General features: G+C 47.9%; 2 protein-coding genes across 2 annotated transcripts in view; one reads left to right on the top strand and one right to left on the bottom strand.

The window, feature by feature from the left end:
* LOC122388423 (DNA repair protein RAD51 homolog 3-like) overlaps positions 1-16663 on the top strand; it is a 32188-nt gene extending 15525 nt beyond the window's left edge. Inside the window, exon 3 of the mRNA XM_043379490.1 lies at positions 15270-16663. Coding sequence (XP_043235425.1) covers positions 15270-16205 — 936 coding nt within the window. The 3' untranslated portion in view covers positions 16206-16663. The remainder of the gene's footprint in view (positions 1-15269) is intronic.
* Positions 1428-14713, bottom strand: LOC122388422 (DNA ligase 1-like). Its single transcript, XM_043379488.1, has 2 exons — positions 14586-14713; positions 1428-4322 (listed from the first exon to the last, which is right to left on the bottom strand). Exon 2 carries the CDS (start codon positions 4312-4314, stop codon positions 2131-2133), a length of 2184 nt encoding a protein of 727 aa, XP_043235423.1. The 5' UTR covers positions 4315-4322; positions 14586-14713; the 3' UTR covers positions 1428-2130.
* Positions 16664-16735: the final 72 nt, after the last annotated feature.

Below are 16735 nucleotides of genomic sequence, written 5' to 3'. Positions count from 1 at the left end.
GAGGGGCGCCCCCAGCAGTAGAAGGGCGCCCAGCAAACAAGGAAATTCCAGTAAAAGTATTTCTCGCCGAGCATAAAAAGGGCACCCCGACTAAGAGAAGGGAATAAAAAGTAAAATGCAAGGTAGCTATAAATTCAATTGACTGATATTCGTGAAAACAAATTTAAATGTCATTTCGTAAATACCTTTCTCTGTGCTATTGGAATATATGGGCTGTTGAGTGTTCATACAATTAACCCTCGCCCCGTTGGGGGGGGGGGGCAATTTGGCCTCCCCTGTGGTTTTTCCTGAATAGCAAGAAAACGGCGGCGCTGCGCCGCCAAATTTTCAGTACCTTCCCGGGCATCAATTTGACACCTTCACACCAAATTTCAAGTCTTAGGTCACCTTAGGTCAGGAGCTATTGAGGTCAAACTGAGGTCATGTTCGAGCAAAAATGAGCAAAAAAACATGCAATCTTGAAACGCTCACCAAATCTACAGCTACCAAGCAATTTCAAAGTTCTTGATATGGTCTAGTAGACAAAAAGCGGCGCTACAAAATTGCTGTCTCGGATTTTCAAAATTTTGGGTTTTTGACCCCCCAAAATTCAAAAGATTGATTTTTTTTAGAATAGCTAAAAAATCCAAAAAATTCCCGAATTTCGAAAAACCGGAATATATGTGATAGTCCCTGCGCTCTTCTATATACATTCCAAATTTCAGATCGATATCTCGTTTTTTGGCCAAGTTATAGCGAAAAAAAAACGGTTCAAAAATGATGACGTCAATTTTTTTAACTCAATTTTTAGCGATTCTAGAACACGTAGGGCAACACAAAGACCACCATTGAACTCCTCGTGACGAGCTGCATCGAATCGATGCCCATTTTATGCAAAAATATTAACTTTGAAATTTGACCTAATTTGACCTGACCTTGACCTGACCTTGACCTGACCTTCACCAGAGCATAATCTAAACTGACCGAAAGGCTGCCTGACCCACATAATCGTATTTGACATATAAATTGGACCATAATACATGCATCACATGATATTTTCATATTGTGACCCTCAGTGACCTGACCTCTGTGACCTGACCTGGTATCAGTGACCTCAAATAGCAAAATATGTGTTTGAAGAACATTTCCCCATCGATGATTTTCAATGAAATGCATTTTACTCGATTTCACAACGCATTTCTTGAAATGCCTGTAAACGGTGAAAATTCGACCTTTGACCTGACCTGGGACGTCATCGGTTTGACCTAGGCCAATAAAATTGGGTCACAAGGTAGTTCCCTGATATTGGGCTATCCAACACCGTTTGCCGCTTGTCGCTAGGTTGCGTGGTTCTCGAGATCTTAGGGGGGGGGGGCAAATTGCCCCACCCCCAACAGGGCGCGTTGCTCGGCAGAGCCCAACGGGGCGCGGGTTAACAATGCACATACAAAAAATATTCATGTTTATTTCAGAAATAGAGCATATGTCTGATATTGGAAAATACGTCATTGGCTATTCCGGTGTTGTGCTATCAATGTTGTAAACTAAAACAAGGCTGAACTCATTCCCACATACGTCAAGTAATCACGCACGTTGAAATGTGATAAAGACAGACTATTGGTTTCAACTGCGAAGAGGTCCATTTTTCACTGAGTTGTGATTGTGGATCGTGTTCTACCGAGCTCGATGAGACGACAGGTGAGGTGAATGCGTTCGCGGCAGCATGCTAATTGCTCTGCGTACCTACTGTCAGAAAAAAAAATGATTGGACGCCGATGCTAAAGCTGGCAGGGAAGTTTTGTCAGTCGTTTACAACGATACCTATATAAATTAGCTTCAAAAGCCAGCTTGCAACATCAGACTGTGTTCAAACCAAGTCAGAGGAACAAAAATGGTGATCAGTCTCAAGTCTGAATTCTGAAATATACCAACAAAGCATTTTTATCAAAATTGAGAGATAGGTACCATCTATGGAGGTTGGAGACACCCCTATCCACATTGAATGTCGCCCCCACCACCAAGTGCACCCCATCTCAAAAGCAAAAGTAACACCCCCCTGAATGTTATCAAACGATTTCGATAACAAAATACATGATTGAAGTCAGGTCACCGTCAGCTTTTGAGTGTTATATGCATTTTATTTCTTCTGGATCACCTGGCCCTCGGACGAACCTCGCTGCTACTGGTGACCCCCTGAGCGGGTTGATGATCATCATGACGCCGGCGCCTTCTGCGGCTCCCGCTGGTCCCCCTGGCGGCTCTTCGCTGCTGATCCCTCCTCATCGCTCCCCGCTGCTGATCGCCAGAGAAGGTGCTGGAGATGTTTTTGAGAGCCAGAGTGGGGACCTGAACGTTTGTCACCGTACGGCAGAGCGGACACTGGCGATTTTCATTTGGATTTAGAGGGCGCGGGATACCAAGCGTTTCTCCGGCGGGTCTCGGCGTGTTTTCTATGCAGGTTTTACAAAATGTGTGGGCACACTCCATGGTTACTGGCTCGACGAAGGTGCCAAGGCAGACGCTGCATTCCACGTATCCTTTCTGTCTCTGGAAAAGTTCTCGGAGTTTTGTCAGTTCTTCAATGTTCTTTTTCTTGTCTTCCTCTTCTGTTTTTATTTTGATCGCTCGCTCTTCATCTTTATCCTTCAGCTCTTTCACCAGAGTCTGCATACTGGCGATCTGCCGTTCATAATCAGCGTTCATTTGCTGAAGAGAATACATGGTCTTCTTGCTGCATTCATGATCGATAATAAGTTTTGCATAACTCTGCATTAACTCTGTTTCTCGCGATTCTTTTTCTATAGTTGCTCTCAAGTCACCTCCCTTTTCCTGACCATATTTTTGCCTCTCACGTTCACTTTCGTCTCTTAGTTTGTCTTCGGGTTCTTTCCGCGCTCGTTCCTCTGTCTCGCGTGTTTCTTTTTCCCTTCTTTCCTTTTCTAGCCAATCGTTTTCCTTTTGCTGCCATTCTGCCTCCTTGTTCTGCCATTCGATATCCTTGTTTTTCCACTCCTTCTCCTTTTCCTCCCACTCTGTCACCTTTTCCTCCCATTCCGTCACCTTTTCCTCCCATTCCGTCTCCTTTTCCTCCCACTCCGTCACCTTTTGCTGCCACTGCTGTCGCTCCCGTATTGTCTTTATTTCCTTTTCTAGACACTCGTGTTCCTTTTGGCGCCAGTCTGCCTTCATGTTTTTCCATTCCGCTTCCTTGTTTTTCCATTCTATCTCCCTTTCCTTCCATTCTCTCTCCTTTTCCTTCCATTCCGTCTCTTTTCGCCCCCACTGCTGTCTCTCCGCCTCCAACTGCTGTCTCTCCGCCTCCAACTGCTGGCTCGAGAGGTTGTCTTCTTTTGCATGCGGGCGCACTCTGGCTGTCTGCTCACACATCTTGTAATGTCTCTGTAGTTGTTTGCCCGATTTTTCAAGTAAATCGTTCACATGGCTTACATCCTTCCCAGCGGTGTCGACCCTTTTGATGCGGGTTTCGGCACTGGGGTCCTGCTGCGGTCCCTCGCAGAGGCCCTGTCGGTCGGACCTTTCCTGGTCCTCTTGTCCCGTAGGAGTTCGAGCTCCGGCTGGCCGAGAAGCTGATCTGCCGCTTCTATCCTTCCTCAGCTCCTCCAGCACTTGCTCTTCTGTCCAGCCAAAGAATGCCAGCACCCGCTGGTTGTGCCGGTCCTTCAGGCTGTGACTCCATGAGCACCTGTCTCCGAACCTGCAGCGACTGTGGAGGAACGCCTCGCAGTAGTGCAGTTGCAGGCAGTGTCCCTGGCAGCCCTGTTTGCCGTAGGCTCCGCAGAGCCCCGGCTGGGGAGGTGGGTGGCGCACCTGCTCCTGCAGTCGCCTGAGGAGCTCTGGCACAGGAGTATCGGTCAGACCGGCACTGGCCAGAAGGGCGGCGTTTTGCTTGTCGTACAGGTCGTGACTGAGGCCGCAGTCGTCCAGCGGACAGGTATTCACTACGCGGCGGTAGTAGACGTGCAGCCGGTCACAGTTGGGGACAGAGCAGCTGCCCAGGTTGTAATTGAAGCAGATGCTGACCGCCTGTTCTCGAGCCAGTCGGCGGAGGATGTCCAGCGCCAACTCCAGGTCCCCCGGACCTGTCCACCCCTCACTCTCCAGCAGCAGGGTGTTTCTGGGCGTCCCCAGGGCGTGAGCCTTGTTGCATCGCTCGGCTGTGCATCTGTTTTGAAGGAAATGTGTGCACAAGTGCAGCTCATGGCAATTGGAGCGGCTACACCCTCCCCTGTGGTTGTAGTCGTTGCACATGTTAGGGAGGCGTCTGGGCGCCTTCTGCTGTCCATTCCGCAGTCTTTCAGGTGGTGGGAAGCTCATCGTGATGCCTGTAATACACAGGAGCGACATTGTAAAATCTGTCCTTCGTTCGCCAGCCGACGCCTGCTGACCGTCTGCTACGGTGGCCAGTAGATTGCATTCGGAGTTCGGACTATGCAAATTGGAAAGCATCTCATCTCAACTCACATATTGAACACATTCATTCAAAACAAACAATCAGTGTCACCTCGATTGGCGCAAAAGTGCTGGAGCACTCGGGGCGCCTCTCGAGTCCGTATGTACAGGGTGTCTCAAAAGCTCGTTTACACATTTCCAATGTCAATAAAGCATATAAGAACCGGCCAAAAATATAAGGTTTTGGTGTCCGTGTGTACACTAGACAAATATGCATGCTTTGACAACTGATTCGGAAGGTTGGAAACCAAACCCTTTGCTGTATCTCCAAAAATATTTGCCCATACCGATTTTCGTCACTCCGTCAGCTGCCGGAGGCTGATAAAAGGTTACCAGCTTTCAAGCTCTTGTAGGGGAATCCCCCGCAGTTTCTGCGTCGGATTTAGGTTTGACGAGCTCCCCGGCAACATCCGCTTCTCCCTGAAAGCCGATAGCTTGCATCGACACCATCCGTGAGTATTTTGTAGGTCTTCTCTGGCGCTAACTCCTTCATGAATGACTGGCGCCGACCTCCCAAGCACCATTTTCCTTTTCAAAAGAACCCCATTCCTGAACAAATGGGAAGTGCCAGGGGCAAATTTTTCGCAGCATATCGTAGCAGAATGTGTCGGCCATCTGTTTCTTAGACACATTTTGCAAAATTTGCAAATCCCGAACGCTCGTCATTCCCAATGCCAAGACCTTCGCTGAGTTCCGGAGTGTTTTCCTCAGGAGAGGTTCTGCTTTGTAAACGGCCAAAACCTGTCCATCGTGCGGTTTTGTCCGAATTTTGTGTGTAAAAGAAAGCTATTTGCTCCAGATCTGCCTCTTGAAACTTCGTTATATAAAACTTTACATTAATTGACACTTTTGGAGGGTCACTTGTCCTCGGCATTGACGATTTTCGCATTATTTTCCCTCAAAATTTAGCGTTATAGATGGGGCATTCCACGTCAAATCGAACAAAAATCGGCTGTTTTGCCCCTTACCATCAGCGATTTCATTATAAATTTGTGAGCGAGTTCCTGTGTCGCCCCGGACATTACATTGATGTTTTTTGCACTTTCTGACCACAGGTCTTCTAAATATAGGGCATCAAATTTTTACAAAATGTTGCATCTTTATATTTTTGAACGACCATAACTTTGGTTGTACTTGTTTGATTTGAATGAAATAAACTTTACTGTTTAGGTAATTTCTTAAGCATTTGTTTAGAATTGCATCGACTTAAATATATGACCTTGAAATTTGCTTAACTCTGTTCTTAAGCACAAAAATTGAAATAGCAAAAAACACGCCACCTTCGATTTGGCTCATTTTCATATATTTTATTGCCTACCATATTCTTAACAACCTGTGAAAAAATTAGAGTGGGCCATTCATAAGTTTTGAAGAAAATGGCACATATGCAAACGTATGTTAGCACGCGCAGTGGAGGGGGAAGAGTGAATTTCGCCCCACCCCTCCTGTTTTTCGCCAATATCTCATAATATTGATGCGAAATTACTTATGGCTACCTGGCCAGAATTGAATTGCACATCTCATCGTGCAAGCAATAAGAAAATCGGTTCACAACTGTTCTAGTAATAGCGGTGTAAAGTGAACATCCTGTCGCCGCGGCGACGCGGCGACTCGGCAGCCGGCGCCGACCGCTACGCGCCGCCTGAATTGTAGACTGTGCCGGGACGGAACGGAACGGTTCCGTCTTTACATCGCGCTCCTTACCGCTGATTACGTTCGATTCGCGTCAAATTTTGTGAGAAGACTAAGAAATGTACAGGAAATCTTATGGTGAAAGAATTCTGAAAATAGGTTGGTAAACAATTGAAATATGAACGTGTAAACACAAAATTGTGACTGCTGCGTTTCCCGCTTCGGCCGATCCCGCCTCAGCCGGCGACATGTTACTCTTAGCAGGACTCTAACTGCCATATTTATTATCGGATTGACTAGAAATTCATACATAGAAATCCATACATACTCAAAAATGTATGTTCTTTCTTATAGTGAAGATCAAAGGACGTGAAGATATCGTTGCGTGATAATGTTTTCGTTGAATTTATTTCATGATGCATTTCCACACGGCTCAAAATTCACCGCAAAATACCGTTTGCCTGAGACACTTTTACAATGGAACGTGAATGCTTGACTACGATGACTATGCATTTCCATTCTCGCAGAGTTTGGGATATCACTAATCAGCAATCATTCATTTCAGAAAGTGTACACAAGCAAGCATGTCTTGACTCTGTCTTTCAAGGTCACGCGCGGTTGCGTGATGTTGATGCATGAAAACGGCGTTTGCCGCGAAAGTTATAAATGGCCCACTCCAATTTTTTCACAGATGGTTAGGAACATTGTGACGGACATAATATGTAAAAATTACTCAAATCGAAGGTGGCGTGTTTTTTCCTATTTAAATTTTTCTGTTTTAATTCAAGGTCAAATGCATTTCAAGGTCACTTCAATTTAATTTTATAATTAAAAATCAAAGCCTTATCAATTGCCTACAAGACCCTGTTAATATCATTTTGATACCAGAAAAGGAAGCAGAGTTATAAGCATTTAAAAAAATGATGTGTGGCATTTTTGGCTATATTCGATGACCTATATCTCGGCGATACGTTATTAAATTTCGAAAATATTATACGTAACTCAGTTTTGAACCATGCCCAGTCTGCCTACAAATTTTCAGAAAAATCGAAGGGGATGACGGATTTCGGTGTTTGATTTGACGTGGAATGCCCCAGATATTATAAACAATTTTAAATGATATTTTGTCTTTATTTTATGATGACCTGCAATTTTTGAAACTGGGTAACCTCTGTCTGTGAGCTTCTAGTCAGTTTTTAATAGTTAGGACTGCATTTTCAGCTGCTTTCCGGAGCACGAGTCTGCTGCGGTACAAGGGTAGTTCAAAGCGCTGTTAGTCTCGCATGGTTTTGTCCTTCAAAAATTTTAGCCACCGTTTTTATTAGATGACCATCATGTTGTACTCATCCTCGCCGACACTTTGCCATGTGTCATTTCCGACCTAACCATTCCCATTACTCGTGAAGCAGAGAGTTTCTCAGCCGACCCGAGTATGCGACCTCCATTTTCATGCCTGATCCATGGTCAGAGGTGAACCCTTTTTGTGAGCTCATGAAGGGTCGAATGCGCTTGAAAACAATGAAGCTGCTTGAGGAAGGTTGTTACCAATGCCCATGCAAAATTTCGACTGTTAATTTCATGTTGATTCAGAATTATTGACAAAAAAGCATGGCTGGTACCTGTAAGCGAACTTTTGAGACACCCTGTACAATTGCGCTGGGTGCCGCCCACAGCCTCCGCTGCCCGCCACCGCGCAGACCGCTCCCAATAGAAGTAAAGGCGCCGCCGCCAGGGGCAGCGCTCTGAGACGACCGGTGTCAAAGGACTGGGTGTTAGGGATGGGTGACAGGATGGAAAGGAGAAGCAAAGCATTGGCTAAGGAAAAATGTATGTGTACAACTCAAAGATCTGAAAGGGGACTTTTGGGACCGCGAGTTCTTCTGCAGGTGTCGTAGGGAGACATGTTTCTCGTTGGATGAAATCATATGAGCCGGAGCCATCCTTGTGGAAGTACTAAATACCGGCATGGGGATGGCAATTACTTCTACTAAGAATTCTCGTCTATCGAGGACTCGTCTATCGCTATAGTTCTTCGTGCTAAGGAAATGATTCTCGCAGATATCAGAAACGGGAAATGTCATTGACAAACGGTCAAAGGTAATATGTGAGATGGTGCTTTTTGCCATGATGAATAGATATGAATTTACCAAAATAATCAATAGCATGGCAGAAATATAAAACTGTTATTGTATATTGATAGAGACAAGTAGAAAAACACGGAACAAATAGTGCATGGACGCGTTTCGATTATTAAATCTTCATCAGCATGACATAATCACAGAGAAAACAAGATATGTCAACAGAAAACAAGATCTGTTGACAAGAAATCAAACAAGAAAGACAAAGATCAAACAAGAAAACAAACAAGATCAAGAGAAAACAAGATCTGTGATTATGTCATGCTGATGAAGATTTAATAATCGAAACGCGTCCATGCACTATTTGTTCCGTTTTTAACCCGCGCCCGGCTGGGGGTCCTGGATTTCCACGCCCTGCTGGGGGGGGGGTGTTTGAACACCCCCCCTTGTAACTCGGCTCCTGGGCCACGTAGCGATACGCGGAAGGCGGCGTTCGAAAGAGCGTCAAAAATAATGACGAAATCACTTCGGTCAATTTTTTGGTCAGGTCAAAGGTCAGGTCACCAGAGATCATTGAAGGCAAAATTTCGCCGATTTTCAGGTCGAATGTCGAAAATTTCCAAGAAGCTAACGCATAACTCGGGAACCAATAGAGCTACAGCGCCGCGGAAAAGTGCATTCGATAGCCCTATTAACGCCCTTTCTGAGTAATTCTCTCAGATTTGACCTAACTGTGGCGTGATGCTAATCGTATTTTTCACTCACTATCACACACAACACAAATAACACAGAACGTGACATATTCACGTGACACTTATCCGGCTGCCTACATCTAAGCAGCCGGCACATCCTCCGTTTTTCATTTCTGATGTGACCTACTCCTCAGCATATACGGTGACCGAGATCTCTGGTTCCCAATGATCTGAGGTTCCGGTCCTCTCCGGGAAACCTGAGGTGGTGCTGCTGCCTCTTGGCGTGGTGGCACTCTTAGGTACAAGCTTCCGTCGCTGGTTTCTCTTCTCTTTGTCGAGTCCGTTGTGTTCTGACAGGGACTGTACTTCCGCAGATGACGTCGATTTCTTCGGTACACTCGTCCATCCTCTGTTTTGACTGCATAGGATCGGTTGCTGTCTCGACTTACAACTACGGCGGGTCTCCATTTTTGCTGGCCGGGTCTCGGTGCCATCAGCACCGGCGTGCTGGTCTGCATGGGAGGGAGATCTTTTGCAGTTCTGTTATAATATTTCTGCTGCTTTTCTTTTCTTTCCTGAAGGCGCCTTTCTGCACCAAGCGGTACTTCGGGATTGAGCAGTTTTCCATGGATGGGTAGCATAGTTCGAGTACGCCGTCCCATGAGTCGTTGCGCCGGGGAACTGCCGACATTTTCTGACGGTAGGTTTCGCATTTCTAGCAATGCTAGATATGGATCTGATTTTGTCTCGCATGTTCTTGTCATCATTCTCTTCATTTGCTTCACCGCGTTTTCAGCCTTTCCGTTAGACTGTGGATATCCGGGAGAACTCGTCGTGTGTTTGAATTCGTACATCTCAGCGAACTCCCTGAAATCCCTTGAGTTGAAGGGAGGGCCATTGTCGCTGACGAGCTCCATTGGAATACCATAGCGTGCCATATGTCCTTTTAGCAGTCTGATGATTTCTTTCGTGGTCTTGTTGTGCACTCTGTCGCATTCTATGAAGTCGGAATAGTAATCTACAGTGACTAGATATGACCAGCCTGCAAACTCCATGAGGTCACAGCCGATCCTCTCCCATGGTCTTGCTGGTACTTTGTAGGATATGAGTGTCTCTTTCTGTTGGGCTGGCTGATAAGCCGCACATGCTGTACATTTGGAGACATAGTCTTTTATGTCTTCGTTCATGTTTGGCCAGTACAGGGCTTCTCTTGCTCTACGCATGCACGTTTGCACTCCAGCATGCGACAAGTGCACGCGTTCCAGCATGTAGCGCCTTGCGCTGACAGGTACGAAAATTCGATCACCTTTAAATATTACTCCCTTGTTGACAGATAACGTGCTCCTGAGATCGAAATACCTGCGTGCTTCCATCGGTACATCACTTTTATGTTTTGGCCATCCTTTGCTGATGAGTTCTGCGAGTGTGCATGCTTCCATGTCGTTTTCTGACTCTGTTCTCAGGAAAATAGCCGTTTTGTCAGATATCGGCAGGTAGTCTTCTATCTCCAGTTGTTCTATGTTAGCTTCTTCTTGGCATCTTCCAAGTGAAGCATAGTATATTTCATCCAGATGTTCCGTGTTCGTATCCGGGAGCTGAGCTCTGCTAAGTGTATCGGCTAGATGCATGTCAACTCCCCTTTTGTACTCTATATGGAAGTCGAATTTCTGCACCGCTAGCATCATCCGTTGCAAGCGTTTCGGTGTTTCAGCGAGGCTTTTGAGCTGGATCTGTTCCAATGGCTTGTGGTCCGACTGTATTGTCACCTCTCTTCCCAAGGTGTACCGTTCGAACTTGTTCAGTCCGTAGACAATCGCGAGCATTTCTTTTTCGATTTGGGCATAGTGTCTCTCAGCGTTGGTGAGCGTTCGAGAGGCATAGGCGACTGGCTGACCGCATTGCATTAGACACGCACCAAGCCCCTCTTGAGACGCGTCCACCTGGAGACTAGTCTCGTCTTTGGTACTGAAGTATTTCAGAACAGGTGCCTCGACGATCAGCTTCTTTATGGCTCGTAGAGCCTCGCCGTGGATGCAGTCGTCAAAAAGGAAAGGTGCATCATCCTTCAGAAGCTGACGGAGTGGTGCTGCTACTGTCGACAGGTTTGGGGAAAACTTTTGAAGATAGTTGACCATTCCCAGCAGCCTCTGCACACCTTTCTTATCTTTTGGGGCTGGCATGGATTGGATAGCACGCGTCTTCTCTGGGTCAACTTGTAGACCTCGATCCGTGAATAGGTGACCCATGTAGGCTACTTGTTTTTGTTTCAGCTTCATCTTGTTCATGTTCAATCTTATACCTCTTTCTCTACATCTTTCTAGTAGAGCTTTCAGTTTCCTGTCATGATCTGTGACAGCCTCTTCGTATGTGTCGCCTTCCCCGTAGATCAGAATGTCGTCGGCAATAGCCTTTATGCCATCTAGACCTTCTAGCTCTTGGTTTAGCCTTCTTTGAAATTCTTCTGATGCCACGGCTATACCAAATGGTAGGCGGTTCCATCTATACCGTCCCCAGGGTGTTCCAAATGTAGTCAAGAAGCTACTTTCTTCTTCGAGTTCGACGTGCCAATATCCGTTTTTTGCGTCGCAAACAGTGAACACCTTTGCCTTCTCCAGTCGGCACGTCAGGTCATCAACTGTCGGAATCGGATACTTGTTTCTTTTCAGCTCTTTGTTCAGCGGTTTGGAATCCAAGCAGAGTCGAAGGCTGCCATTCGGCTTCTTCACTACGACTAAGGCAGACACCCAGTCAGTGGGCACTTCCACAGGTGTGATGATGCCTTCACTGGTAAGACGATCCAGCTCCTGTTTGAGGCTGTCTTCCAGTGCCACTGGAACTGACCTCGTCGCCGCCTGATGCTGTTTAGCCTCTGGAACTACTTCAAGCTTCAGTTTCTCTCGGAATCGGCCTGTCCCGGTGAAAACATCCTTGTATTCGGCGACGAGTGCCTCTTTTTCTCCGGCGGTTCCTCCCGTGGTCACGTTATTGGCTTGATGCACGGTCATGATGTTGGCGTGGTTGACATTGATGAGTTCCAAGTCCTGTACAGCACTGACCCCTAATAATGGAGTATAGTCTTGTGGTACTACAAAGAATTCCACCTGATACTCCTTCATCGTCATGGGGTTCGTCACCGTCAGTTTGCATCGCCCCTTCACCGCACTGGTCGATCCATTGTACATGACAAGCGACATCTGACATGGCTGAAGCTTCTTTAGGAGGGGGTCATCGCATGCCTTCTTGTAGACGTGCTGGGGTATCACATTGACACCGGCTCCAGTGTCGAGCTGAAACCGCTCAATATGATTGTTGCCTATCATCAAGTGAGCATGTATCTTGCCGCTCCGTGGCTGTGACATTGCACCGGTGCTCACATGCAGAATGTGACTCGTCTCTTCTAACAGATTAGTTTGCTCTCCCTGTTGAGTTGCTGTTTGAATCTCGACACCAAATGAGTTAAGGTGTGTTTCTTGTGCAGAGCTTGGTTCATCGCACTCCATACCATTCGGTACGTATGAGTCAGCCATGTCCAACATCTCTACACGGGCTCGTCTACACTTTGCGGCGACATGGTTCAGGCGACCACAGATCTGACAGGTCTTTCCCCAGGCTGGGCACTGTTCTTTTTTGAACGTGTGTTTTGTGCCACAGTATTTGCACCATCCAATGGTTGGAGTTATTCTCCGTTGTTGACCTCTTCCTCTACCATGTACTGCATGAAGGTCGGCACTTGGTGTGAAGCAAGGTTGTGTCTCTTGCTGAGTCTTCTGAGTCATCGCTTTCATCTGATCAGATGCTGTCTCATGAGCTCTTATGGTCTGCATCGCTTGGTTCAATGTCAACTCATTTTCTTGTAGAAGCCTTCGTCTGACGTTGTCGTCTTGTATACCGATAATCACCCGGTCTCGGATTAGACTTTCCTCCAGGGATCCAAAGTTGCATGTTTTTGCTAGTTGTCTCAGGCTTGTAACGTATTCGTCCACCTTCTCCTGGTTTTCTTGCTTTCGTATGTTAAACTTGTACCGTTCGTACGTTTCGTTTGGTTTGACCACGCAGTAGGCTTGGAACTTTGCTACGACCGAAGACACGGATGCCTGTTCTTCTTCACTTGTGCACAGACCATCCAATATCAGCAGAGCCTCCGGACCGATGCACGTCAGGAATGTGGCAACCTGTACCTCATCTGGCTTCTCTTGTAAACCTGTGGCAATGGAGTAGTTTTTCCACTGTCGATGCCACAGCTTCCATGTTGTGTCTAAATTATCGTGGTTTTGTCTCAGTTTTAACGGACCTGGCAGAGGCAAGTTGGCCATAGCAGTGATTGCATGAAAGTATATCAGATATTTTGTTCCAATCGAAAGTTAATCATTTCAGGTCTATGTGAAAAAATACAAAATATTTACAAATAAGATATCCCACTTCTGACACCATGTGGCGTGATGCTAATCGTATTTTTCACTCACTATCACACACAACACAAATAACACAGAACGTGACATATTCACGTGACACTTATCCGGCTGCCTACATCTAAGCAGCCGGCACACTAACGTCAACGGTTTTGCCTGCAGGAGGCAAAAACTGCAAAAATAGCCGATTTTTTCGGAAACAGTTTTTCTGCAATAACTTTTGACCCAAGCCTTTTACGAGCTTACTTTTACCGGCATCGTGTTCCTCTCGTCAAGACGCATCGAACGAACTATAACTTGACCTTGAAAGGTCAACTTGAAAATTTGACCTCAGGTCAAGGTCATGACCTGACCGGAAAGGGTCATGTTGCATATCAGTCGATCCGTATAGTCGAGCTGAACACATATAAGGCGTTTTCATCGCTCTAGCATGCCTCTATCAAAAGTTTTTTGCGAAAAACTGTTAGATACCATTCGTGACCTAAGATGACCTCAGGGCACAAACAAGGGTCACGGACACCATTTTCATGTTCAGTGTGTCTAAACCACTTGTACTTCGGTGTTTGGGAGTGTTTATAATGTCTTTCGTCCAAAAGAGGTGCATTTCAATTTTCTCCCATTGACTTATAATGGGGAGGTCGCAAAATTGACCTGACCTTAGGTCATCGATATCAAAATTCTGAGATATACATTTTGTACATGCTATTGCTCTTAGCAATCGCTGAAAGTTTCAAAGCGATCGGTCACTCGGTGTAGCTATGACAGACATTGAAACTTTTTATGAGGTGAGTTCACTTCAAGTGACCTGGTGACCTGACCTTGAATGACCTTGGTCTGAAATTTTCACAACATGTGTAGAATTGATGTATGATAAGGTGTACCAAAAACGGCGGCGCTCCGCGCCGCCGTTTTTGAGATATTCCCGAAAAACCACAAGGGGGGTGTTCAAACACCCCCCCAGCAGGGCGCGGGTTAAAACTGTTATTGTAAAATAGGCCAAATATGAAAATAAGCTTTCGCTTTACAGTATCATCAGATTCAAACTGATTATGCTGTAAAGCGAAAAATTCTCATATCTCGCCTATTTTACAATAAGGTTGTTGTTGCCTCAAACCCCAATAAAACAACAACAACCTTAGACCGTTTTCCAATGACATTCGCCCTCTCTGATCTATATCATTTTGATCACTCAGTCATTGGTCTCACACCATTTTTTTTTCAGAATACGCACCACTTTTTGCGTTTCCGTACATTTACACTAACTATAGCGAGAACATTGTGCAGCTCTGCAGCAACTAGCAGCTCAGTTACGTCTAGGTACTCACTGTTTTTGTGTCGTGCTCAGCCGGAGTGTCGTGGATCGGTCAGACCGGGTCACCGGCGCCCAGTCACCTGATGCCGCCCCAGAGAGCAGAGATGTCGTGTCTTTGTATCAGTGACTATCTTTGATGACAGCGTACAGGGCATGAATCAGAAATCAACGACAGATCTGCTGATCTTTGCACTCGGCCGGTCAGATTGCGTATCGCACTGTCGATGTCCGTGTCACCGGCTGGTCTGTCGTGTATTTTCCCTCCCCTTTGTCTTTGTTTGTAGTGTGTTGCCGCCCTAGTCTGCAGTGTTTTCCCCGCGGAAGGCCTCCCTACAGGCAATTTCTGTAGTGTATTCGGATTCCACTCTCCCGGTCCGGTCTGTAGTGTTTCCTTGCTCTCCCGGCCATGCCTGTAGTGTAGTAGTGTGGTAAGTATGTAATAGTGTTTTCCCGGCATATTCTGTAATGTTTTCCCCTCTCTGCCGGCCCCATCTGTAGTGCTGCGCCCCCCCCCCCCCCCGCCCCGCTCTCTCAGCCCCTATATGTAGTGCATTTCCCTTCGGCAGGCCTGTGTGGACGCTGTGGTGTATTCCCCGCCCTCCCGGCCCGGTGTGTAGTGTTTACCGGCTCTTTCGCTCCTGTCTGTAGTGCATATTTCTCCCCGCCGGCCCTATCTGTAGTGTGTTTGCCGCGGCAGGCCTGTGTGGACGCCGCCCTGCCGGCTGAGCTGGGCGGCCTCTCCGCCGACTCCCTGCTGGTGGACACGGAGGACTCCCCGGTGACGGAGCGACTGCACAGCCTGGCCGCCGCCGCCGCCGACCACGTGCGCTGCGCCGGGAGCGCCGCCGCCGACCCGGCCGCGTGCCGCGCCGCCGCCGACTTCAGCGCCGAGTCGGCGCTGCGGCGCGTGCACGTGCTGCGCCTGAGCAGCGCCGCCGAGCTGCTGCTGCTGCCCGCGGTGCTGACGGAGCTGCTGGAGCGCCGGCCGCTGCGGCTCGTCTGCGTCGACTCTGTGGCGGCGCCGTGGCGGTACGGGGAGCCGGTGCCGCGGCGCGCGCAGGAGCTGCAGTGGCTGGCCGCCCAGCTGCGCCGGCTGGCCGCCCGCCGCGGCCTGGCCGTGGTGCTGACCAACCAGGCGACCACGCATCTGCCGGCCGGTGGGGGAGCGGCCTGCCTGGTGCCGGCGCTGGGGCCCGGCTGGCGCCACTGCGCCGCCCTCCGGCTCTGGCTGGAGCCCTGCGGGGACATCCGGCTGGCGCGGCTCACCAAACACCCCGAGCGAGCTGACGGCACGGCGCCCTTCCAGGTGCTCGCTGTGGGCGTGCGGGACGTCTGCGGCGACTTCGACGAGCCGGCCGGACAGAGCGAGGACAGCGAGCAGGAGGGAGAGGGAGAGGGCCCCAGCGGAGGGGACGGGGACGGCCCCGGCACCGGGCAGGAAGAGGACGGCGCCGGCGGTGCTGAGAGCGAGGCCAAGTCGCAGGGCGAGGGCACAGGCCATGTGGAAGAGGAGGGTCATGCTGTCGGGGGACATGTGACGGAGCGAGTGAGTGACGTGACGGCGACTGACGTCACGCCAAGGACTGGTGACGTTTCAGACTGTACTGCTAGTAAGCGCCAAAGGCTCATTTGATTCGTAATATGCCGTTAGCTGGTTTGTATGTAACAGCTATAGGCCGATTCAGGCTGTGGTAGTTTGTGAGTCGTTTCTGGTGGTTTCATGCGGTTTTTTGTTTTATGTATTTGTCTTCTGTTTTAATCCTTAGCGTATGTTAGTCTTTGCCGTAGCAGCGGTATTTATAACCTCACGATGTTCGTGTGCGTCTCGTTGTAAGCATCGTTTTAACTTTTCTCCTTTAAATTCCTCATTTTCTTACCGAACGAGTTTTAACGGACAATGGACATCGTTTCTTACCCGCACTTATGTCGTCCTGCATTCATTGAAAGGGTTGTGCACGGTGCAGTTGTACGTACTCTTTTGAAGTTAAGGTAACCTGGGCTGTGACCCGGGCACGCTTTCGCATGCAGTCCCAGACTGCTTTTCTTACCTCTGGTGCGTTTGTTTAGATGGAAATATACACTTTTAATGTACTCTTCCGTCTCTGATCAGTGATGATGATGGTAGCTGTGAGTGATGTCCCGAAAACTGTGTTCTGTAAGCAA

Source organism: Amphibalanus amphitrite, unplaced genomic scaffold (assembly GCF_019059575.1).
Source record: "Amphibalanus amphitrite isolate SeventyFive unplaced genomic scaffold, NRLGWU_Aamphi_draft 000322F_arrow, whole genome shotgun sequence".
Classification (NCBI taxonomy): domain Eukaryota; kingdom Metazoa; phylum Arthropoda; class Thecostraca; order Balanomorpha; family Balanidae; genus Amphibalanus; species Amphibalanus amphitrite.
This window is presented reverse-complemented; position numbering and strand designations above follow the sequence as displayed.